The sequence below is a fragment of the Oryx dammah genome, unplaced genomic scaffold (assembly GCF_014754425.2).
Source record: "Oryx dammah isolate SB20612 unplaced genomic scaffold, SCBI_Odam_1.1 HiC_scaffold_15, whole genome shotgun sequence".
NCBI lineage: Eukaryota > Metazoa > Chordata > Mammalia > Artiodactyla > Bovidae > Oryx > Oryx dammah.
Genome location: NW_024070199.1, coordinates 28,072,265 through 28,097,872, shown reverse-complemented (window position 1 = coordinate 28,097,872; position 25,608 = coordinate 28,072,265). Strand labels below are relative to the sequence as shown.

Below are 25,608 nucleotides of genomic sequence, written 5' to 3'. Positions count from 1 at the left end.
ACGATAAAAGTTTCTGATGTGGCCATGTTAATTTAATATCAGGACATGATACTATGAATGGGAAATTTTTGAACTTTTAAGTAAGAGGAAATTGAGGGGCACAGATTTGTGTAAGAGCATATATTATATGAGGGGCAGGTTTTGTTTTGTTTTAGTTTTAATTTTATAATGGAGCATAACTGATTAGAGCCTCCCAGGTGGCGCTCTAGTGGTAAAGAACCCACCTGTCAAAGCAGGAGACATAAGAGATGTGAGTTCAATCCCTGTGTTGGGAAGATCCCCTGGAGGATGGCATGGCAACTCACTCCAGTATTCTTGCCTGGAGAATCCCATGGACAGAGGAGCCTGGTGGGTTACAGTCCATGGGGTTGAACAGAGTCAGACATGACTGAACTGAAGCGACTTAGCACACACACTCATAGCTGATCAACAGTATGATAGTTTCAGATGCATAGCAGAGGGACTTAGCTGTACATACACACGTATCCATTCTTCCCCCAAATTCCCCTCCCATCCAGGCTCAGGGGGCAGGCTAAAAATAAAATGATTATCTTTTCAGCTCTCATCCAAGTAGTAACATAATCACCATTTCATGTTTTATTGTTTTTGAGCCCAATGTACTTTTTTGTCTTTGAGCCTAGTGAGACATAGTGCTTTATTTTTGTTTAGCCCTGCAGTAAGCTAAAATGCTCTCAACACCTTTGAATACCTTTAAATTAAACTTTAAATGGCTATCAAGGATTTCTATAAAATGATGCTCAAAAAATACTGCCACACAGATAAATAAGTCTTAATGGATGGAAAAGTTACATTTATTTTTGTCTTTGACAAATCTTTGCTTCTCTTTTCTAGTACATTCCATCGAGTAACAATAACACTCCCATCCAAGGATTTTATATCTATTACCGGCCAACGGATAGTGACAATGATAGTGATTACAAGAGGGATATTGTAGAAGGTAAGTGTCATGGACAAGCTAGAGTCTTAATAAGAGGGTTTTGGAGGAGAGGGCTTGTAAATATTATGAAAACCATCCCAGGGTAAAATAGAGTAAAAAATGAAATGGTGTATAGACCCTACTTTGAATTTTCTCCAAAGAAAGTTAATTTGTCCAGTTTAATACAGTGGACCCTTGACGAGTGAGGGGTTGGTGGCTCAGTATGTAAAGAATCCGCCTGCAATGTAGGACCTGCAGGAGACGGGTTTGATCCTTGGGTCGGAAAGATTCCCCGGAAGAAGGCATGGCAGCCCACTCCAGTATTCTTGCCTAGAAAATCCTGTACACAGAGGAGCCTGGCAGGCTACAGTCCATAGGATCACAAAGAGTCAGGCACACCCGACAAGATTTTGCAAGTGTGCGTCCTAGTTCAGTTTTGCGTATGTGTGTGTATATGGAATTTTTTGCTTCACATTTGCTTTTCCCACTAAATGTTACTCTCCTCGTGGCAGAGGGCCTACTTTCCCATGGCTGTATCCCAAGCCCTACACTGTTGAGTTGTTCGGTATTTATTGAGTAAATGAATGGGTGAATGCTCAGAGTCCAGAAAAGAATAGTGGAGTGTCTAGGGTGATCAGGTTGGAGAAAAGACATCTATGATAGCCAACAGCAGAACAGCCGTCTTCAAGGTTTTGGGTTTTTTTAATTATTTTGGCTGCTCTGGGTCCTCATTGCTGGGCTTGGGCTTTCTCCAGTTGCCGCGAGCTGGGGCTGCTCTCCAGTTGCACTGTGCGGGCCTCTCGCTGTGGTGGCTTCTCCTCTTGCAGGGCACAGGCTCTCGGTGCTTGTGGGCTTAGTAGTTGTGGTGCTGTGCTTAGCTGCTTCACAGCGTGTGGAATCTTCCTGAGTGAGGGATCAATCCCGTGTCTGCTGCATTGGCAGGCAGATTCCTAACCACTAGACCACCAGGAAAGTCCTGTCTTCAAGTATTTAAGGACTAGAATGTGGAAGAGGCACTCAGTCTGTTGGGGAGGGCAGCCAGAAGGAAATCACGTGAGAAAGAACCCTTTCATACCATATTTCTCTAACATGGGTTCCCTCACAATAAACTCCCTAATTTGGGAGGTGTTCAGTAGAAGCTGGATACCTGTTTCTCAGTGGTAAGTTGCAACAGATTCTTGCTTTGGGAGGAAGGCTTTCTGAGGTCTTTTTTTCACTCTAAGATTCTCTTTTTTTTGAAGTATTAATCTCCTAATGAATCATCTCACAAAATTGCCCCAAGCCAAGGTGACTTTCCTCTGACTTTTCAACGTCCAATAGTTTTTTGTCATAAGTAATCTTATAATAAATTACTTTTAGTAGGTGGCACCATGTTTCTTTAAATATTGTGGTTTTCTTTTTATTGTTCATCCATTACTTTTGTGATGTGATGGAAAATTTGTTATCTAAGTGTTCATACCTGGCACAGAGAAGGTGCTCCTAAATATTTTTTGAATGGGAGAGTGATTGTTTCTCTTTTCTTAATCTGGAAAAGTAGGAAAGAAATGAGTTCCCCAAACCTGCCTTCTTCATAAGGAATTGGGGAAGTGTGGAAAGATCATTGTTAGTGGCAAAAAAGATTCAGGGAAGTCAGGATGGTAGCTTCCTGGAGGTGGCAGTGGCTGGAGGGAGCCTGAGGGGACTGTGGGGGGCCAGAAACACTTGCTTCACCTGGGTGCTGGTCCCACGACTGCGGGCTGTGTGTGAACATTCATCTCCACAGTGATGGATACTTTTTCATATGCGTGTTCATGAAAGGAAATAGCATCGTTAGTGACCGATCCACACTGTAGTCCTGGCTCAGTCTTCATTCTAGTTTCGTCCGGGTTAGGCAGGTGGAGCTGTCTGGTTTTTAGTTTTAAACTCTTTTGAGAGAGGTTACGCTTTCATTAGGAGGTCGTTCTAAACAAGGCAAATATAAATAAAACAAACCTCCCTCTCTGTCTCCGTCAGTATCACTCCCTCCCCTCCCCTTGCCGGTTCAACTCTAGAAATCCGCTGAGAAACACTTTCTATATTCTCTAGCTAACTCTTTGAACATTTGCAGACTTGAGTGTTGTGCCTGTGGAGTGTGGAGCAGGGAAGTTCCTCTAAAGGAGCTTTTGTTTGTATTACTAGCGTCTGTACATGTGAGCTCTGCCTTGTGGTTCACAGAGAACTTGTTTATGAACGTAATAGAGCAGTTAGCTGCTTAAGTGGGCTTCACTGTGCTGTGTAATTTGCTTATTCCTTATTTTCAAGTTTATGCACTTGAAATTCTTTTTGTGGCAGTTGGAAACTATTGGCTTGCTCTCCCGAGCTGAGAAACAGAAGGATTTATCCTTTATATGTAAAGTTTTCTTTAAAGTTTTAGATTACTTTCGTATATCAACTCAAAATTGTTTTAAGCTTTGAAATGCAATTACATTGTTAAAGAATACAGTAAGAGAAGAGCAATAATACTGGTACCCTACCTTTTGATAAGTTCCACGTTTAGATAAGCTGTAAACATTTTGAACGTACCAGTGTTTTTGTGATGATTATTTTAATCTTGTACATTAATTGAGTTCCAAGTAAATCAGAGTATGTCATCATGATCTTTAAGCCCGTGCTTTCATTTTTTACCTTTTCTAAAACATTCTTGGTGGAAAAAACTGCCTGCTGAGCAAACAGCATGCTGGTTGGTTGATTATAAATCTGATAATACACTTAGGTGTCTTATTTGTCAATGACCTGTAAAACCTTTCCGGTGATATTTCCTATAATTGGAATAATTTCAATAACAATGGGATATTATTCTAATAAGATGTATTAGTTCATTTTCTGTTACTAGTAACTTACCAGGAGCTTAGTTTAATTCCATTTTTACTAGTGCTATGAAAGGAAAACTTCAAATCTAGTGTAATAATTATTCAAGTGAATGTTGATAAGTGAGTGGGGAGCTGGGCCAAGAAAGAACTAAAGATAGAGAAAAAAGTAGAAGTCTTTTAGCAGAGTTTTTGGAATTTAAACATAGATCTGTTCCTATCTCAAGTAGATTTTGAGTCAAGTTTCTTTTAGGATCCTTTTTACACTTATAAATGGGGGCCTACTCACAAGTGGGGAACTCACAAGAATTCCCCACTTGTGAGTTTTTCATAGTCCTTCGATCCTAAAGTAAGCAGATTCTCTTCCTTATAAAATATGGGACTTGTAAAATATGAACGAGGGGCTTTGTGTTGGTGGCCTGGAAAGGGGTATGTTTCCGGGTTGAGATGTTTTTGTCTGTGTTGAATCAGGAAGAATCCCGGAGCCATTGCTTCTGTCAGCCAAGTCGATTTGACTTGTGTGGATGGTTTTGTTTCATTTATTTTTTTTCTTCTCTCACTTTAATTGACTCTTAAATCAGTTGGTGGTATAGTTGAGTTTCTAAGAAACAGTGAAAACAGTTTGAAGAGATATTTTTTAAGAAGGATTAAAGGTGCTTGAAGAGTTCATTGAGTCTGGCAGACGTGTCCCTGTTTATTAAAGTTTGTCACAGGTCCACAGAAGTAAAAACAGAGAGTGATTTATATTGAAGTTGCTCAGTTTAGAAGTGTTTCTAAATGACATGCTGGCTCTGTGCCACGGATCATAGCCTCATTCTTTACTAGTGTGGTTTGGAGACCCAGATTCAAAAGGAAAGAAATGGCAAGAGCAGTAGCCAAGAGCTTCCCAGAGTAGATTTTGCTCTCTGAACATTCATTTATACGTTGGAGGGGTTCCCTGAGGGCTCAGGGGTAAAGAATCTGCCTGCATTGCAGGAGACACAGAGACACGGGTTCCAGCCTGGGTCAGAGAGATGCCCTGGAGAAAGCAATGACAACCCACTCCAGTATTCTTGCTAGGAGAAGTCCATGGACCCAGCAGCCTGGCAGGCTACAGTCCACGGGGTCACAGAAAGTCAGACATGACTAAGCGCGCACACGCGCACACACACATTGTGTCCCATTAGAGTGGAACTGAGAGTTTTGCTGAGGTCTGTCTTGTAATGGTCACTCGTTCTGGGTAAGACATTGTTTTCTGACCTCGTACATGGCATTGCTTTCTGGTGGATGAACAGAGTGGGTTGACTTGCTTGCTGAAGTATGGGATCAAAGGACTTGAGGGTTTTCTTTTAACTTATGCATAAAATTAATATGTATTTTATGAAAGACTTACTACTAATAACTTGTAATAAAACAAAGTCTGAATCCCCATAGACAGGTTTAGCTTTAATTCAGTTTTTCTCTTCTCTTTACCATTTCTTTTCATACCATGCAATAGAAATGCTGTTCATCTGTTGTGTATTGCTAAAAATATAAGGACATTTTTATTGCTCAAACTGACTGTATGGTGATGGCTCCTGCTCCAACTTCATTTTGAAATTACTAAATAATTTTATGGACTCTGTTGTTTAGGTTGTGGGGTATTTAAAGCTTGTCTTCTATTTTTCCTTTCTAGGTTCAAAGCAGTGGCACATGATCGGCCACCTGCAGCCAGAAACCTCCTATGATATTAAAATGCAATGCTTCAACGAAGGAGGAGAGAGCGAGTTCAGTAACGTGATGATCTGTGAAACGAAAGGTAGGAAGGGGTGAGAATTAGTGGTTCTTCCCTGCACAGAGCTAGGATTTTGAACTCTGGATTCCTTCTGACTATCGATGAGTTTCCAAAGATACTTTGGACTGTTTTCTAAGTACATCCACTTAGACTGTCTCAACAGTCTAGCCTTATGTCAGCTAGAGCAGCAATCCCCAACTTTATTGGCACGAAGTGCTGGTTTTATGGAAGACAGTTTCCCATGGACCAGGGAGGTGAGCAGGTGGTTTGGAATGATTCAAGTGCATTACATCTATTGTGCACTTTATTTCTACTATTATTACATCAGCTCCACCTCAGATCATCAGGCATTAGATCCTGGAGGTTGAGGACCCCTGGGCTAGAAAACTTGCCTTAAAAGTAGTTTAGATAAGTATACCTTGTAAATTTCTACATGCCTCTGGGTAGGTCACTTCCCTTTTTTTTTTTTTTGGTCCTCCATGAAGGAATAGAAATATTTGCTGACTAATTTCTGAGATTGCTGAGAGAATTAGAATGCTTCCCAAAAAAGTTAAAGAGAAGGCACTGCTTATGTTTAAAGTGGTTTTTGAATGACACATATGTATACTATCTACCTGTTCAGTTAAGTGTAGTAGTTAAGTTCAGAATTAGTCAATAATTCTAAAATAAGATTTCAACTGCTTGCAGACATAGATTAGCTGTAAAATACTATAATTGTTGAAAACAGAAGATACCACGCTTGAGTAACAGAAGCAGCCAGAGTGGAAACTGAGGCTCAGAAAGGTTGAATTCATATGCTAAGACTCAGCTTCATCGTTTAATTCTGAATCACGAGTCTTTCTGCTTCAAAACCCACATGTTAAATTCACATTTAAAAGTTTATACACACAAACCTGTAGACTAATTTCATTTGACTTGAATTTCATTTGTTTAGCATATATTTGAGTACCTTTTTGTACTGGACACTATAACATATTAATGAACATTTCTCACAGCCTCCAGATGCTGTGAAACTCAGAACAAAATTACATAAAAATGAAATTTCTTGTCTCTTCTCCCAAGACATTTAAGAATCTAGCCAGGCAGAACATAGAACACAGACAACAATGTAATAACTATATTGTTTTTAATAGTCTTATAGTATACATCATTAATTGACTCTGCTGGTGAATCAAAGGTTCCAGCTATAGACTTTCAGATCCGAGAAAAACAAAAACCTTCTTTAAAATGTTAATTGGAACTTCCCTGGTGGTCCAGAGTTTAAGACTTTGCCTTACAATGCAGGGGGGTACAGGTTTGATCCCTGGTCAGGGAGCTAACATCCCACATGCCTTCTGGCCAAAAAAACTGAAGCAATATAAAACAGAAGCAATATTGTAACAAATCCAATAAGGACTTTAAAAAATGGTTCACATAAAAAAAAAAAAAACATGAAAAATCTAAAAAAATAAAATTTTAACTGTTCACGCTCAATGACTTTCTAAAATGTATTACACAATCCTCAGCCTGTTTAAGTAGAACATTGGATGCATGAGTTCACCTTTTTAAAGAAATGACTCAAGGTTCTTATTGTGAACAGCGATTATCTTATCTTAATAACTCAGTGCAGTTTTCTCAGGAATGACACAGTGTTGGAGGCCAGCCACTTCCCCCCACTGTTAAAGATTGTAGACTATCGTGATTTTTGTTTAGTTCTCTGCTTTCTCTTTCTGTTTTGCCCCTTACCTTGCTCATGTCACGCTCTTGGCTCTCTCTTCCTCATTCACATCCATGGGACCGTCTTACCCACTGCAAAAGTTTTTAAGTTCAGCGAGAGGTTGGCAACCGCTCATCAAGCTTGGTGGAATTATGAATAAATTCAGAGTAAATGAAGAGGGAATAAACCTGAAGGACTTCCCTATGAGTAATTGTGGTCTTTCATGTACAATCTGTAACATCCATTTTGCCTCAGAAACTTGTTTGTTGTCTTAGGAATTGGCAGGGACCTTAGAATTGTATAATCCAACATACCACCCAAAGTAGAAATTTCCTTTAGAGTCTTTGCCAGATATTCTTCTAGCTTTCAGTGATGCAGAGCTCTTTCCTTTGGAAAGGCAGCCTCTCCTTGACTGATTTCCAGCCCTGTTCTGTAGAGCTGAAGTTGCTAGAAAATGGAACCCCAGTATAATATTTGTTGAAGTAGGTTTGTTTTTAAAGATCATTCTGCTCCTGTAAGTAGTTAGGAACCATAACAAAAAATGTAGAATAATAATTAATGACAGTAACAAAAGTGATTGAACACTACCACGTGCCGGGCTGTAAGCCGAGAGCTTTTTTACACGGATTAACTCATTTAGTCTTTTATGATTTTATTTATTTATTCTAATTTTTTAAAAAGTGTTGGCTGCTCTGGGTCTTCCTTGTGGCGGGAAGTCTTTCTCTAGTTGTGGTGCGTGAGGGTGTCTCTTGTTGTGGCACATGGGCCTCCCAGTGTGGTGCATGGGCGTCTCTTTCCTGCTGAGGTTCGCAGGCTCTGGAGCACACAGGCTCAGCAGGTGTGGCCCATGGGCTCTCTAGTTGTGCCATAGGCCCTACAGCCTGTGGACTTATCTAGTTGCGTCTCGAGGGCTCTCTCTAGTTGTGGCCTGCAGGCTTAGTTGCCCCGTGGCATGTGGGATCTAAGTTCTCAGTTGTTCAGTTGCTGAGTTGTGTCCAACTCTTTGTGACCCCACGGATGGCAGCACGCGAGGCTTCCCAGGCCTCCACTATCTCCCAGTGTTTGCTCAGATTCATATCCATTGAGTTGGTGATGCCATCCAACCATCTCATCTTCTATTGCCCCCTTCTCCACCTGCCCTCAGTTTTTCCCAGCATCAGGGTCTTTTCCAATGAGCTGGCTCTTTGCATCAGGTGGCTGAAGTATTGGAGCTTCGGCATCAGTCCTTCCAACGAATATTGAGGATTGATATCCTTTAGGATTGACTGGTTTGATCTCCTTGTTGCCCAAGGTGCTCTCAAGAGTCTTCTCCAGCACCGCAATTTCGAAGCATCAGTTCTTTGGCGCGCAGCCTTTTTTATGGTCCAGCTCTCACCGGAGATCAAACCGATGTCCTCTAATTGGAAATTAGATTCTTAACCAGTGGGCCACCAGGGAAGTCCCCTCATTTACTCTTCATTACAACCTTATGATGAAGCTGGCATTATTATGTCTATTTTCCACATGCAGAAACTGGTTTATGGAAGTCAAGTCATATGGCCAAAGGGTGAATGGTGGGACAGGATAGAAACCCAGACAGTCTGGTTCTAGAGACCAGGCCGTCAACCACTATGCTGTCTGCTGGTTCTGTAACATGTAGAGCGTTAAGAGCATGTTTTCTGGGGACAGAGAAAGTGGGGTTTATGTGCCACCTGTTTTCAGCTTTTGCTCTTGCCATTATCCAGAATACTAGTGAATTAGGTAAAGGGACTGTGTTTACGTAGATCTCAAGAGTTCTTGGTTTTGGAATGTTTAGTATTATGTGTGAAGTTTTTGGAATTGTATATAATTGTTCTAGTAGTGCAAAGTCATGTCTTCTAATATGATTTACAGGCAAAAGGCATAAAATATGTAGTCGTAAGTCTCATTCAGCTCAAAGTGTGTCAGACAGAAAGGAGTTTTTGTCCCATCTGTAGGTTAAAATATTTTTATTTCAACTCTTTGGGAGTCTTCTGCCACTGCAACTGAGCAGATCGTCGTATAGCAGTTTGGGTTAGACCAAGTGCATCTGTGTCTCTGACCTGATGATTTCTCTGGAATTTGTGGCCTAAAACCTTGGCACGTCAGACTTTTAAACTTTGGATCCCTCTTTGTGACTCATTGGTGGTCAGATCATCTCAGTCACAAGTGTAAACAGACTGGCCCGTGTTCCTAACCAGACCTCCTTCGGAGAGTAAACCATTTCATAGAGACTGTCTTCACCCTGACATCATGTTTTCCTTTCTAATTTTCCACTAGTGAAACGGGTCCCTGGAGCTTCTGAGTATCCCATCAAAGACTTGAGCACCCCTCCGAATTCCTCGGGGAGCGGAGGGAACGTGGGCGCAGCCGCCAGCCCCACCAGGAGCAGCGACATGCTGTACCTGATCGTCGGCTGTGTGCTGGGCGTGATGGTGCTCATCCTCATGGCCTTCATTGCCATGTGCCTGTGGAAGAACCGCCAGCAGAGCACCATACAGAGTAAGCCATTCACCGGCGTCTCCTCCTCTTTTTTCTAAAGATGGGTAGAAAAATATTGTCAGAATAAATATTGATTTCTAACACGTTTGTGCCTGAGTGTCATGGGATAGGACACATCAGATGCTCTTCATTCAGTGGAGATGACTTTAAGATGGTGCTAGCTGTCAGCCAAAATAAGTGGAGCATCCAGTTAAATTGCCCGGGAGAAATAAACAGCAAAGCCCAAACTAAGCAGGTCTCTAAGTAAATAGCTGACTCAGTGCTGGGAAACTCTGGTGGTGTTGGACCACCAAAGAGGCTGAGGAGTCGAAGCGTGGAGCTTTGGAATTGCTTCAGGAACCCCTCCGTACTGCTCCAGATCTTGTCAACAAGGAATGAAAAAGGCATGATGGAAAGGAAGCTAGTGAAGACTGTTCTAAGTTACTGTCCTGGGATGACACAGATGAAGACACCATGCTCCTGGTTTGGTGCTTGATGTACCGAACAGCTCCAGAGTGGTGTCCCAGCCCCCCAGACGTGTCCAGGCGCGCTGGAGCTGTCAGTGATGGCGCTATAGTAAAACATGTAACCTAGAACCCTCTTCCCTTTTCTTTCCTCTTTTTTCATCCCCTCACCTTCTTACCATTCCTCTTTCCCCAGCTATTATAAAAGAGGACAGTCAGATCAATCAGAGGCTTTAGTCTCTGCTGGGAGGAAGTATTTCTGTTTCCTCTTTGGCCCCAGAGTAAAGAGATGAAACAAAAGCACAGACGCCAGCAGTGATAAGCGCTCAGCAGCTCTTAGCTGGTTCCTGCCTGTGGTCCCTTTTTAGTGAACAGCTCAGCGGGGAGAAGTGATTTATGTTTATCACCTTGTTGCCAAGAAAAAGAAGTGGTGAGAAGTGGTGGAGATGCTGATGGTGGTGCCAGGCTGGAAGAGCTGGCCATCTTTTGGGTCTTTTTCTAAATGGTTCTGATGTCACTGACTTTGGTTGTGCGAGAATGCGCTAAATCACTAAGAGTACTGATGTGCTTGTCTGAGCAAGATTAATCTGGCTAAAGTTACTTTCCTTTGTGACTTGATGATACGTTGAAAGATGGGGAATGGTAATGTTCATTGATGGAAATGTCCATTGAGTCACTGATTCAGAAGACAGTCCTTGTGGCTGTCAGCTGTGTGCCCCACACTGGTGGACAGTGCAGGCTTCATGCCTTCTTCATGTGGTTTAGTGGAGAAGAGAAGCACTGACAGGAACATGCCTGCGCTGTTAACACACCTGTCACACGAGGAGGGATGGCCACTCCAGCCTTGGCATTCTCCTCCAGTACCTTTGAAGAACTGATCAAAACTCTGACAACAAATCTGATGCAGTTTAGATAATATACATTCTAAAGAACATTTCACGTTTTCCAAATATACCTGGTAGGTGTGCTTCTGGAAATCAGACATTTGAGACAGCTATGGAAATACTTTTAATGTAAGGAAAGGGGATAATTAGCCTTTCATGCCCCGCAATTTCCAACTTGGCTGTAATAACCAAGGACCTGTATGAATAGTGAATGTTTCCCCAATCCCATCCTTTTACTTAAGTGGTGTTTATTGCTTTTTGAAATATTCTACCTAAAGTTAGCCTTTTGCTGGTGTTTTATACAATTTCTTTCAGCACTTTGAAGCATTGGGGAATTTAAACACATTTTCTTAGTGTTGCCGGTACTTTGATAGTTGCAACTTGCACAATTTATTCATTCTCTTTTGAGCAATTTCTCTCTGGTTGATTTCTCTTCCCATTAAAAGAGTCATAACTAACTCATAGTTCCTGGCTGCCTCTACACCGTAAAGGAAATAACAGTAATAACTTGATTAAAGCAAATCTCACAAAGAAGCTGTAAGTGAACACTTTTTAAGAGTGTATTTTAGTATAGTTGTAGTTTATTAGGGATTTAATTAATAAAACTTCCCAAACAAGAAGAATTGTCTCTTTCAGTCTCTTACCCTTTCTGTTTGTTTGTTCTTTTTGTTCTCTCTCATCAGAATATGACCCACCAGGCTATCTCTACCAAGGGTCAGATGTCAATGGGCAGATGGTGGAGTACACCACTCTGCCCGGCACAAACCGGATAAACGGAAGTGTTCATGGAAGCTTCAGCAATGGCTGCTCACATCTGCACCATAAAGTCCCCAATGGAGTCAGCGGGAGCTTAAATGGAGGGCTCTGCTCCGGGCATGTGAGCTCTCTAACCAGAACACGTGTGGATTTTGAACATCCTCGTCATCTAGTGAATGTAAGAGACCTACTTATAAATAAAAGCCTCCCTGTGCTCCACGATGTCAGGGTGCAAGAACACGGTCAGCACACGTGCTTTTCCCAATAAAGAAACCTCACAGGCTCACTGGTGTAACTTGTGTCACTGGTAGCCCCTTGATCCAGTCATCTTTGGAAGCTTTCTATTATCAAGCAGTAGTTGTATTCATCAATCTGAATTATATCTAGAGTTATTTAGCACCGAAAGTGCAGGGCCAATTATAAACAGACTGGAAGTTATTCTTGAGATAAAGTGGAAATACTGTTGGCCATGGACCAAGCCACATAGTTTAAATTTGATTTATTTAGAGCAAAGTCTAAAAGCTTATACGCTTAGAGGAGTCAGGCAGATCGGGAAATTCAGTGAAACACGTTGGGGATGAAACGGAAGTAGTGGAGCTATGGGAGAGCCATGTAGAAGCAGCCCTGGGGGGCTTCCCTGGTGGCTCAGTGGTAAAGAATCGCCCTGCCGATGCAGGAGACACAGGTTCGATCCCTGATCTGGGAAGATCCACATGCGGCAGAGCAACTAAGCCTCTGGGCCACAACTGTTGAGCCTGTGCTCCAGAGCCTGGGAGCTGCAACTACTGAACCCACACAGCCTAGGGCCCGTGCTGTGCAACAAGAGACGTCTCCGCAGTGAAAGCCCACACATCACAGCTAGAGAGTGGCCCCCGCTCGTTCGCTGCAGCTAGAGAAAAGCTCTTGTAGCAGTGAAGACCCAGCACAGCCGAAAAATGAATAGATAAAATTTAAAAAAAGGAACAAGAAGCGGCCCAGGTTCAGCGCCTGTGGTCCACACACCCTGTGTGGCCAGGTCTTCTGAATTTTCACATCTGTAAATCCAGGTGAAATCTAGATTTTTTTACATGTTGGCAACTAATTACGCTTTTAGAAAAAAGCCTTGCATGGGCCATACACAGCATGGCTGTGTACCACCAGATTGTCCCTTCTGACCTCCTGTGAGGTTTTCTTGATTTGTTTCGCCCCATGTGTGTTTGTGGTTGCCTGTAAGATTTTTACATTTGATAAGATTAGTGCTCTCTTGCCACAAGGGGTGATATACCTTTAGTATTACTTTATTTCAGTACAGTGTAAGAGACCCAGGCTCGATCCCTGGGCTGGGAAGATCCCTTGGAGAAGGGAAAAGGCAACCCACTCCAGTACTCTTGCCTGGAGAGTCCCATGGATAGAGGAGCCTGGCGGGCTGCAGTCCATGGGGTCACAAAGAGTCTGACACGACTGAGTGACTAACACTTTCACTTTCAACCAGCTGATACACTTTCATTTTTGAAATGGGAGTAGAATGACATGTATTTTAGATTTGTACTGGTTTAAGAGATTCTCTACACCAGGAAGCTTGATTTATTACATGGTTTGGATAGTCAGCCACTTAATTTTCAACCACATAAATAAAATGTTTACTTGATCAAATTAAACACTCATTTACATTTTTGTCATTTTTTTCAATTACAGATAAATTTGCCATAACCTACAATGTGCTAGAAATGAAGAAGTTTATAGAAATTTAAAAAAAAATCTTAAACAGTAGTAAAGATTTATTAAAATCTTACCTTTGGAGACCAAAACTATGATATATATTTGTCTCTTAAAGCTAGAAATCTAATGGCTTTCCTGTGACCTAGCTTTAGTATGTGGTAGAAAAAATATTTAATTTGCTTTAGTACATCATTACCAAAAGTGAATAATGATTTCATTATTTTGTATGGAAAGACATGGCTTATATTCAGACTTTCTGAACTTTTTTTTGTCACCATTCCTAGTCCAAACTACTAACATTGTCTAAGAAATTGAAGGAGAGAGCATTACCGTTTGAATAGCACATGTTGTTTCCATAAGAAAAAAAAAATAAGTCTGATGTTTGCTTTAGTATTTGAACACAGTACTTTGTGTTTTTTGAACAATGAGTTGCTATTTAAATAATAGCTGCCCCAGTAAGTGTGCAGTTTTAGATGTTATCCTCTGTGATATTAGCTCATTCATTTTCTTACTCTTCTGGATATGTGGAAATAAGGGCATTTTTAAAATGCTTTTGATCATAAAATGATTGAATTAACTTTAATATGTATGGTGAGTCCAATAAATACGCTATCCTGTAGGTTCTTAACTTCAGGTTTTTCTAAAGCTTTGGAGTTTATCCTCCTGGACTGAATATAGTATAGGGATATATATTCTTTCTCTCAATGTTTTCTCAAAAGCTCCTGTTGCTAGTTGGATCAGGAATGTTGCAAGAAATTTTCAGTACTTTTGGTTTGCTTAGATTCTGGCTGTTGTTATGAGATGAATGGAAATGGAAAGTATTCTGGGAAAAACAATTGCCTGAACTTTTCCTAACCTTGAGGGCCTGTTCTGGGCTTGGGGAGCAGTGTAACAGCCTCCTCCACCCTTATCAAATTCAGCTCTGCTGTTTTGCTTCTGAAAGCAGAATTTTGACTCTGACCATAAGGCTGATTCAAGTCTTAACCCGTTTTGAAGAACTCTCGCCATTGTATATGTGAAGTGAACATTTTACAGTGAGGTATGTGTTAATCTGGGCATTTTTCTTAATTGCTGGGCAGTTTCCGCCAAAAGCAACAGCACAATATTAATACTCCCCTCCAAGTCATCGCTGGCTGAGAATCTACTCCATCTGGAAAAATATAACATGTTTTAAGACTTCATGGAGTCAAGTGAACAAACCTAATCGAAATAATTACAGGAAAATGAAGATGGGTTTATCTTGTGACATCATTCAAACAGATTTCCACCCTGTTTCTCCAGCTAGCATCCCATAAAAATTTTCCATGACTGCTAGGAAAGTAAAAATGAATAGGAGGTTATAACGTATAGTGTATTTTGGGCCCATTAGATTTGAAACACTGAAGGGAAATGACTAACCTTCTCCCTTCATTTATTTCCCTCTTTCCAGTACAAACATACATGCAAAAACCCATGGTAGTTGAGTTTGGGGAGAACAGTCTTAGTATTGTGCACAACTCCTGTGTGAATATAGGTAAATAGTGATAAACATAACACAGCTCAAGGAGATGGTTAAAATATACCACGTAACCATTTATTGTTGGTGTGGCTTTACTTAACTTTAGAGATGATCTGATTACTAGTCTGTGACACCTTCAGCACTCTCTTTTTTCTTTTTCCCTCTGCTTCCTTCCTGACAAGGGTGGTGGCCTGTACACAGCAGTACCTCCGACTGACCCGATGGAGTGCATTAACTGTCGGAACTGTCGGAACAACAATAGGTATGTTGGTGTGCGTCTGCGAGTTGTGAGCAGAGGTGTGTGACTCCATCTGAAACTCTGTGTTCAGCAGAGAAAGCTCTTGCAGTTTTACCTCAGCTATGTATAAATCTCAGAGTATGGAGTCTGAAGTTTAAGGCTGTTACTTAGTTGTTGCCCCAGCTTTACAATTTTTAAAGCTTCGTGCTTTGGTTTCTTTCGATATATTGACAATATAAAGGCTTTATTTCTCACTGAGATAGTGTTAGAAGGCTTGATCTTTTTGAACCTTTAAATCAGTGTCTTTCTCTTTAGATAGACTTTATCTTTTTTCACATATTCTATTTTCAGTAGACTTTTCTGTGCTGTGTGATACTTTTTACTCCTTACTGTAGATGACAGCCTGTTTGAATGTTAGGGGGGAAAAACCGTGTGTGTATGGTAGTGTTTTTTCATGGTAACATTACTGAAATTTTCTTATCAGGTTGTTCAATTTTTTTAAAAAAATCTTAAAACCTTAAGATAATTAATAATTAAGTAGCACCAGCTTGTTTTCTTTTCATTTCTATTTTTTAAATTAAGAATTATATGTGCTCATAATATTTCAAACAGGATAAGAATATGCAGAGTGACATATACATTTAATTTTTGATAGAATAGACAGAAAGCTTTCATGCTTCTTCTTTGTATATTAATCCTGAAGGATTATCACATATTTTGTTGTATTAAAGTTACGACTGTCAGAAATCTCAGTTCTTTCTTTTTCATGATGATGGTGTTTGATTACATGGTCTCAAAAGTCCTTCTCAGCTCTAAAACTCTGCCATTTAGAAATCATATTACAGTTAGTACATAAAATACCTGGAGTATTGGACTAGAGTTTGGATATTTCATTATTGAAATGGGATTTGACCCATATTTTAAAAATGAATTATGAAATTAAAAGTTGCATCTGGGAGCTATCAAAGCCAGAACTTAAAGAAGGATCCAGTCAGCCATTGAATTAAAATTACATTGTTTCATCTTGTGTTTTGAGAGTTGCCGAGCAAAAGCAATAAAGCTTCCTAGAGATTTTTTTTTTTTTATCATTTGCTTAACCCATTTTAGGGTTTCTGTATTAGCAAAAGCCATCTGCCTGTTTTGTGTACCAAGATTTGCTTGTTATATTTTAAAACGCTGTATGACCTTAACTAAATTTTAAGATGCTTGTACCGGTAAAGCCACATTTTTGTCCTGAGTTTGTCAAAGGCTTTATCACAACTTGTTAGGAACATGCTAAAGAATCGGTAAAGAGAGTTCATATGCCCGGTAAGTAATCAGATGGATTTAATTAAAACACATCCTCTGTGGCTCCTGTGGCCAGCAGCAAATATGATTCAACCCAGACATTAGAATGATGTAGCAAGAATACCTCAAGTCCAAGAAGAAATCAACATAGGCTTTGCCGCTGATTAAATCTATGCTCTTGGGAAAGTTATGTAATCTTTCTGAGGCTGTTCCTTATCTGAAAAATGGTGAATTGTCCTAGATGGTGTAAAATTGCTCGCAATGTACTCTGATTATAGCTTTTGGTAATTTGCTGCTAATCGTCTTTATAATGAGGCGTCATATCCTAGAACCAGAAATATATCCCATTTCCTTAAAAGAATTTGAAAGACTTCTGCCATCTTGTGTTCACTGACATTTTTGTTTGTGTGAGCTTGAGCTTGTATGTGTGTGTGGTCTTTGGGATTTTATTATACATGGTTTTCTCCTTTAAGCCAATCAATATTTCTATTGATTTTCAAGTTAGTGACCTCTTGTATTTCATGTTTGGGGTTTTACTTTTACCTGGAAACACAGATGAGTTCTCTGCAGCCTTAGAAAGCCAGCTTCAGTTTCTCCCTGGCCCAAATATTCTTCCTATCTCAGAATCTCCCTATTTAGGGCAAACCTTCAGTTTCCTGCCTGGGCTCCGAGGTTAGCCAAGTGGCTCACCTGGCTTCTTGGAACACTTATGTGATTCTGACACAGATTAACATCAATAAGTGCCTGTCTTCAACTCTGCAAAATTAGAATCATTAAATCTAAAGGTTTCTGACTCTTTTTAAGATTGTAATTGAAAACAGGCATCTCCTCTCAAGATCCTCAAAATGGCAAAATTTGTAATAAGCTTCAAATACTGAGAAGTAGATGATATATCATTTATTCCCCCAAATATGCACTATTTTAGACAATTTATACTTCTAAAATATTGACATTATTGCTAAGAATAAGCTTGCATTTCCTCATGCCAAATGAAAAGAGTATGTACACAAAAAGAGGCATAATGTCAGTTCAGCTATATGAGGGTATCAAGGGGGCATTTTGGAGTTTTTGGCTGTTCAGGCAAAATGAACACTTATTGAGTACTAGCCAGGCACTGGAGTTTCCAGGCAGAAGGAATCAAGTCATGGAAGGAGGAAAGATAACACTTAGATGAGGGTAAATGGTCTAGTTCAGTGGTTATCAAGCTTTAGCATGCTCTAGAATTGCTTGGAGCACTTGTAAAAACCAAATTATGAAGCTCTGTTTCTAGAGTTTCTGACTCAGTAGATCTAAGGTGGGGAATGAGAATTTGCTTTTCTAGTGCATTCCAGGGGTGCTGATATCTCTGTTTGTGGGATCATGCTTTGAGAACCACTGGCATAATTTGGCTGGAGTAACCAAGTAATGAGTACTCGTGAACCCCTAACTCATTTTATGAGCCTCTAAAGGATCCCCCTGCATTGCAGGAGACCTGGGTTCGGTCTCTGGGTTGGGAAGATCCCCTGGAGGAGGGTATGGCAACCCACTGCAGTATTCTTGCCTGGAGAATCCCCAATGGACAAAGGAGCCTGGTGGGCTACAGTCCATGGGGTCACAAAGAGTTGGATAGGACTGAGAGACTAAGCACATGCTGCACATCAGGGGCTGAAATTCAGCCCCTCAATAAAGTGCGATCCTCGTGCTCAGTCATGGCCGACCCTTTGCGACCCCATGGGCTGTAGCCAGCCAGGTCCCTCTGTCCATGGAATTTTTCAGGCTGGAGTGGGTTGCCATTTCCTCCTCCAGGGATCAAACCTGCGTCTCCTGAATTAGCAGGCAGATTCTTTGGCCATTAAGCCACCTGGGAAGCCCATAGCAGGCCATAAAACTGAAAAACCAGACTGAGTTTATATCATGGATGATCCTTACTGTCAGGGTTTAGTAGTTCATTTAATCAACATTTATTGAGTGCCCACCATGTTGTAGGCCTCCCTCCAGAGAGCCGACAGTTAATAAGAGGGATTCACAGAGCTTGAAGTATGGTGAGTAGAGTTTGAAGAAGCACGTTGAATCTCATTGTTTTATATTTAAGGAATAGGAAAAGTCCCTATTGTTTCTGTAATATAAAATATAGGAGAGATATGAGATTTTTGCCTTAATCAAAAACGGGGGGGGGGGCATGGGTTAAATGTTGAGACACACTGGGCTTAGTGGCATCATGATTCTTTTGAAGATGTTTGAGAAAGGGAGCCAGTTATGCAGAGATGTGTTTAGGCTGGTTAATGGTGGTGGGATTGGAGGGAGGAGACCAGTGTGATGATTTGTGTAATGAAGGCGTTAGCTTCATGAAAGGAATGAGGCTAGAAAAGGAGAGCTGAGTTAGATTCTAGAGTTAGAATTTTGGGGATTAGCCATTGACTGGACTGCACTGATAGGAATCTAGGAAAAGGTTCAAATGAATAGAGAGTTTCAAATGTGAATGGCCTGGTAGTTCCCATGGTGATAGGCATAGAAACAAGAAACTTAATGAAATGGTATATTGAGGGAAGGTGATGATATTGGTTGGATGTTCTTAGAGTTTCAAGTGCCAGTTAAACATCTTAAGTCAAGCAGACAGATGAAAATTCTGGTCTTGGGTTCAGGGAGTAGATTGGGATAGTGATCTCTATATTTACAAGTCATTTGTATCAAAGTAATACAACTTAAAGATGGATTGGACATTTTGAAATTCTCTACCTGCATGTAAAAGTTGACCATTTTAAAGATATTTGGTGGTGGATGGGGGGGATTTTTGTTTTATTAATAAGACATTTATTTGGAAATCCATAAGTATGTGTATATGTATACACAGATATATACAGAAATTGCTATTTTTGTAGGATAAAAATGTTTGAATACCACCAATTCCATATTGCCTAATAAAGTTTGAAAGAAAAACAAGTTTAAAAATAAGTGGGTGGAGAAGGCAATGGCACCCCACTCCAGTACTCTTGCCTGGAAAATCCCATGGACGGAGGAGCCTGGTAGGCTGCAGTCCATGGGATCGCTAAGAGTCGGACACAACTGAGCAACTTCACTTTGACTTTTCAGTTTCATGCATTGGAGAAGGAAATGGCAACCCACTCCAGTATTCTTGCCTAGAGAATCCCAGGGATGGGGAGCCTGGTGGGCTGCCGTCTATGGGGTCGCACAGAGTCGGACTTGACTGAAGCAACTTAGCAGCAGCAGGACCCTCTAGGAAGGCTCTTTATTTTATAATCATAGAATTTGTTGGGAGACACAAACATATCCCAGATGTATTTCATGACTACAGATAACTATGAAAAAAAGAAAGAAAAAAAAAAAAATAAGTGGGAATACTAATGGAGACAGTAACCTTGGCTGATTATTTTTATATATTTAATTTTTAAAGGCTTTTATTTCTTAAGTATTTAAAGAATTAGACATTCTTTTCATAATCCTCTCATATTATTATTTTTTTGCTTACTGCCTTGATATATTTTCAAAGAGATGGGGCAAGGGGTGTGATAAAATCAGGAGAGCAAAAATTAAAGAGGATTCAATCATTCATCATTCACTCAACAGACATTTTTTTGAGTCTTCTGTGGACCAGGTGCCAAGCTAGGTCCCAAGGCTACAGTTATGAACAAAACGGGCATTGTCCTTGCCTTCACTGAGCTTATAATTTGATGGGGAGACACATCTTTTTTCAAAATGGCATAAATCAATCATAAAAATGAATAAATAATTCAAACTGGGTGCTTTAAAGACAAAGTAAAGAATACGTTAGAAAGGAAAGACTTCACTAAGCAAGTGGCACCTTACGTGAAGAATCTGTAAAATTAGGTCAAAAAGAATGGGGATAGGTTTAAAGCTTTCCAGGCAAAGGCAACGTACTATTTATGCAAAACCTTTAAAGCAGAATACTGAAATCCTGGGACTTTCCTGGTGGTCCAGTGGTTAAGACTGCACTCCCAGTGCACGGGGCCCCGGTTCAATCCCTGGTCAAGGAACTAGATCCCACGTGCCATACTAAAAGATCCCGTGTGCCCCAACTGAGACCCAGCACAGTCAAATAAATAACTTATTTCTAAAAATAAATAAATAAGTAAATAAAAAGGGACTTCCCTGGTGAACCAATGGTTAAGACTTTATCTTCCAATGCAGGGAGTGAGGGGCGTGGGTTTGATCCCTGGTTGGGTAGCTAGGATCCCACATGCCTCGTGGCCAAAAAACCAAAACATAAGACAGAAGCAACATTGCAACAAATTCAATAAAGACTTTAAAAATGATCCACATAAAAAAAAAAATCTTAAAGTCACTGGTAATAGATACTATAAGCTATAAAAAGAACGCTGGAATTCTTACAGAATCAAAGAAGGCTAATGTGGCAGGAGCATAGTAAGGGAAAGGGTCAGAGGTAGATGAGTGAATTAAGACCATATGGAGCCACAGTGAGTCAGCAAAAGCTAGCATGATAGAGCACTCTGGAGGATTGAGTTTGGAGACTCCATTGGATGGCACAAGAAAGGATACAGGGGATCAGTTGGATGGCTGTGGCAGCGCTCCAGATGAGAAATAGTGCACTAAGATAGCTATAGTAGATGCAGAGAGAGGTAGGTGCTTTGGAGAGATTTAGAAGGTGCAATTTTTTTTTTGAGAGATATGAGTAACTTATATCTTTTTTAAAAAAGATATGAGCCCACAGAGGGGAAGATGTCAAGGATGGTGTCCAGGTAATTGGATGTACTCACTGAACGAGGAAGCACTGCGGGAATGCACTTATGCCCGTCCACCCTTCACACACCTGGGAGTCATCCCCTTCAACCCTCGTGGTGCCTCATCAAACTCACCTTGACCCAGGGCAGGTCTCTTATGCTGCAGGTTACTGATGAGTAAAGAATTGGTGAAGGCTTTTCCCCTTGGAATCTACCTGCCCTGTATCTTGCTGCCCTAGCTTTCCCCACCCCCTGCCTTTTTAGATTTAAACTAGAATGTATTTCTTGGAGTGGCCTTTTAAAAAGGCAAGTCATTGCCAACCTTAAGGTCCTTTTATCATCTTTCTATTTCAGTAATAGAAAACTTTGCCTTTCTTGTCCAAACTGGCATATCAATGTGAAAATTTGAGAACAGGTCAAAGGGGAGTGGACGCAACAGATAACGCGTTTGAGCAACTCTGGGAGATAGTGAAGGACTGGGAAGCCTGGCATGTTACAGTCCATGGGGTCACAAAGAATTGGACACAACGTGGCAACCGAACAACAACAAAAGGGGAGTGCACACTCTAGCAATGGAGAGTTTTATTTGCTTCTAGGGCTTTGGTAGCATTTGTAGAGGACTGCCTGCCTCACTGCGTTCAGTCCATTTGAACGCTTTTCAGGTTTAAGAGCTGCATGTAATGACTCACTATGAACAGCTGGAAAGAAACATATTTAATGTAGCTTTGGGGGAGCCAGCCCCCTGCATGAATGACTCAGTTGAGAAATCCCTATGCATTGCAAGAGTTAAACAGATTTTAATCAAATAAATCAATAGCTTTCTACCCTTCTCTCTTCAATTCAGAAAACAGTAGTGCAGTTCTGGATATGTCATTAAATGGGGTTTGTCAGTTGCTTGGCTAGTTTAATGGGAAGGGATTGACATTAAATCTGCTCTGTTTACCATCAGTCTTGATAATTTGTAAGAGAGGACACTGATGAAATTCACAGATGAATGAACTGCGCGGTCCCATCAGGAAGGAACAAAAATTAACTTTAAGTGTCCTAGAGAGAATGGAAATGGGCAGGAAGTTGCCAAGTAAAAATCAACTTGGAAAAATGTATATAATCCATCTGGGGAAAAAAGTATGAGCTATACATGGCTGGTGGTCAAGAGGAGAAATAAAACTATTGGGAATAGTGCTTTAGAAAACAAAGATATTATAAATGACCTCCAAGTTTTTATGTAATGATCACCTTAAAAGTCTGGGTATTGCTGGGTTTGAAGGTACTCCTTCACCAACTTGAAACCTTCTACTGAGTCAGATATACTCAGATAAATATAAGTGTGTAGAGATGAATATGAAAACATTCTATTATAATAGTAGATCTTTTAGGTGGAGGGTTTTGTTTACCCATTTGGTTTGTGAAATATGAAAACAACTGCTTATCTAAAGACAATTAGACTCTGCTCCACCAAGACTTCCCTGGTGCCTCAGAGGTTAAAGCATCTGCCTGCAATGTGGGAGACCTGGGTTCAATCCCTGGGTCGGGAAGATCCTCTGGAGAAGGAAATGGCAACCCACTCCAGTACTCTTGCCTGGAAAATCCCATGGATGGTAGAGCCTGGTAGGCTACAGTCCGTGGGGTCGCAAAGAGTCGGACACGACTGAGCGACTTCACCTTACCAGCAGGTTAATTGGTTATGATTCAACCCATCTCCTATCCCTGACCACTCAGCTACTTCAAAACTAGCCATAAAACCAAAGGAAGGAAATACACAGAGCCCAAGATTTGGATTCTCTTCCATCTATGGTAATCTCCCTGATTCTCTGAGAAAAATATTCGAAAAACTGGGTCTAATTTCTTTAATTGATCGGTACCTTCCTTTTAGGGGGAAGTTACTTGTATTCTACTTTTGATATGGAGACCTGATCCTGTTGTCAAGGAGTAACGTGGTTAGAATACAGCATGCTTTTGTTCTTTTTTTTGTAAGATTGTGTGTGTGTGAGAGAGAGAGAGTGTGAGCTTGCCACGTTCAGTAATGCATTCTGTCTTATAGTCACCCAAGGCAATGGCACCCCACTCCAATACTCTTGCCTGGAAAATCCCATGGGCTGAGGAGCCTTGTAGGCTGCAGTCCATGGGGTTGCTAAGAGTCGGACACGACTGAGCGACTTCACTTTCACTTTTCACTTTCATGCATTGGAAAAGGAAATGGCAACCCACTCCAGTGTTCTTGCCTGGAGAATCCCAGGGATGGGAAAGTCTGGTGGGCTGCCGTCTTTTGGGGTCTCACAGAGTCGGACACAACTGAAGCGACTTAGCAGCAGCAGCAGCAGCAACATATATTTAAAGGGAGTGTTAGTCGCTCAGTCATGTCTGACTCTTTGCAGTCCCATGGACCATAGCCCATCAGGCTCCTCCGTCCATGGAATTCTCCAGGCAAGAATACTGGAGTGGGTTGCCATTTCCTTCTCTAGGGGATCTTCCCAACTCAGGGATCAAACCTGCAGCTTCTGCATTGCAGGCAGATTCTTCACCATCTGAGCCACCAGGGAAGCCGGAGATGGCTGAGTGACTGACAGCAACATGTATTGCTGGCTGTTCTGTGACAGCCACAAATAAACCAATTCCCAAAAGGAAACTTGTACTGCGTGGCTCGGGTCACTGCAGCCTGTAGCAAAGAGTGTATGGTGAGAACAGGGGACCTCCGTGGCCCCAGAGGAATGTCATCAGGGTTCTGTTGCAGGGTAACTGATGATCTCCTCAAGATAAGGGCCGGGTCAGCAAAGTGACAGACACAGTGGCAAGAGGAAAGAGCAAGGGTGAGGAGAACATTAGAGCAAACCGCCACTGAGATGAGACGGTTTCCGGAGATATTCGTGGAACACATTCATGAAAATAAGTATCATGCATCCAAGAGGTTCATGGGTAGTTAGTCCCTGCCCTCCAGGGATAATCAGAAGAGGAAACTTAAGGCAAAATGTATACAATTATCTAATCACAGAAATTCTGTACCTAATCATGCTTAACAAAAATTCAACTATGTAATCAGAAATGGGATACTTCTCTGTAAAACATTTCAGAGGTGCTATGTAGTTTTGCTGGAATGTCCAAAATATATTTAGTCAAATACTAATGCAACGTATTCTTCCAAACACAATGCTGTGCTACTATTCCAGTTTCTTATTTCTTAGTGTGTGCTATTCAGATGGCTGCTTCAAGAATATTTTATTTTTTATGACACTGTAATAGTCACTCTCCTATCTTCTACTTTGGTCAGACAGCCCTCTCCTGTTTCCTGAAAGATACCTTAGTAATAAACTAACAAGTCCCAGACCACCTGAATTCTTGCAAAGCAGCACAAATCTGTATGTGGCAAGATGCACAGAGTTCTGTTTACTCAGTGTTTTCAAAGTTAGGCAAAGTCATTTCATTGAGCTAGATACAACCCATTGAAAACTGTCATTCCACCTTAAGCCAATAATAACTGCAACTGAAAGATTATTTGAGAAGCCTAAGATAGATAAGAAATTACAAACTATTTGTATCATATAAACTGTGAGATGTGCATTATAAGAGCGTGTTTATAGTAATGTTATAAATATGCAGACATGTGCCCTTTTCTCTCTCACTACCTGTAGATTCGGGTCTCTTACATATATACAGGTACTATTTTTGTAGTTATCTGGTTGCTTTAGAAATTTTAATTAAAGCATCAGTAAAAGAATTGTTTCACTTGTTACAGGCTTAATTACATTCAGAACAGGTATCATGTTTCTTTTCTATAGACTGTGTCCTCTGTGTTTATATCTTAGCATGTAACCCCCAGGTTAAAGCCATTTTTATGCTGACCCATGCAGACATCCAAAAATGAGCTAGAAGTAATGTGACTCAATTACTTCTATTTGGTTTTCTACATCAGTGATCCCCAGCGTTTTTACACCAAGGACTGGTTTCATGGAAGACAGTTTTTCCATGGACCCAGGTGGGAGATGGTTTTAGGATGATTCAAGTGCATGACGTTCATTGTGCACTTTATCTCTCTTGCTATTACATCAGCTCCACTGCAGATTATTAGGCATTAGAACATGGTGGTTGGAGGCCCTGCTTTACGTGGTTAATTACTGACAATTATGAGTCAGGGTTCACTGTAATAGAACATTTTAAACCAGTTTGGTTTATCGGGTTGAAATTTGGGTAATCATCACTTTACCAGTCTAACTCACATAATGATTTTACTGTGAGCACCACCCTGTTAATTGAGACTCAGAATTTGGAATAAAAGTATGCACTGCAATGGCTTTCTATATCACTTACCTGAAAGATACATGCTGAAGAATATCCAATAGGAAATTGCACTTTCCTCCTGCTAAATATCTGTAATTTCTTTTAAAACATATGTATTTACTTGT

At 40.7% G+C, this 25,608-nt stretch overlaps 1 protein-coding gene across 2 annotated transcripts in view; it reads left to right on the top strand.

Annotated features, from left to right (window-relative positions):
* CDON (cell adhesion associated, oncogene regulated) overlaps positions 1–25,608 on the top strand; it is a 99,523-nt gene that overhangs the window by 63,386 nt on the left and 10,529 nt on the right. For both annotated transcript variants that reach the window (XR_005723643.1, XM_040255830.1), the window contains exons 15-19: positions 853–958; positions 5,417–5,539; positions 9,489–9,710; positions 11,721–11,971; positions 15,172–15,251. Coding sequence is in view for 1 of the 2 variants with exons in the window: in XM_040255830.1 (XP_040111764.1) it covers positions 853–958; positions 5,417–5,539; positions 9,489–9,710; positions 11,721–11,971; positions 15,172–15,251 (782 nt within the window). In the remaining variant the exon portion in view is untranslated. The remainder of the gene's footprint in view (positions 1–852; positions 959–5,416; positions 5,540–9,488; positions 9,711–11,720; positions 11,972–15,171; positions 15,252–25,608) is intronic.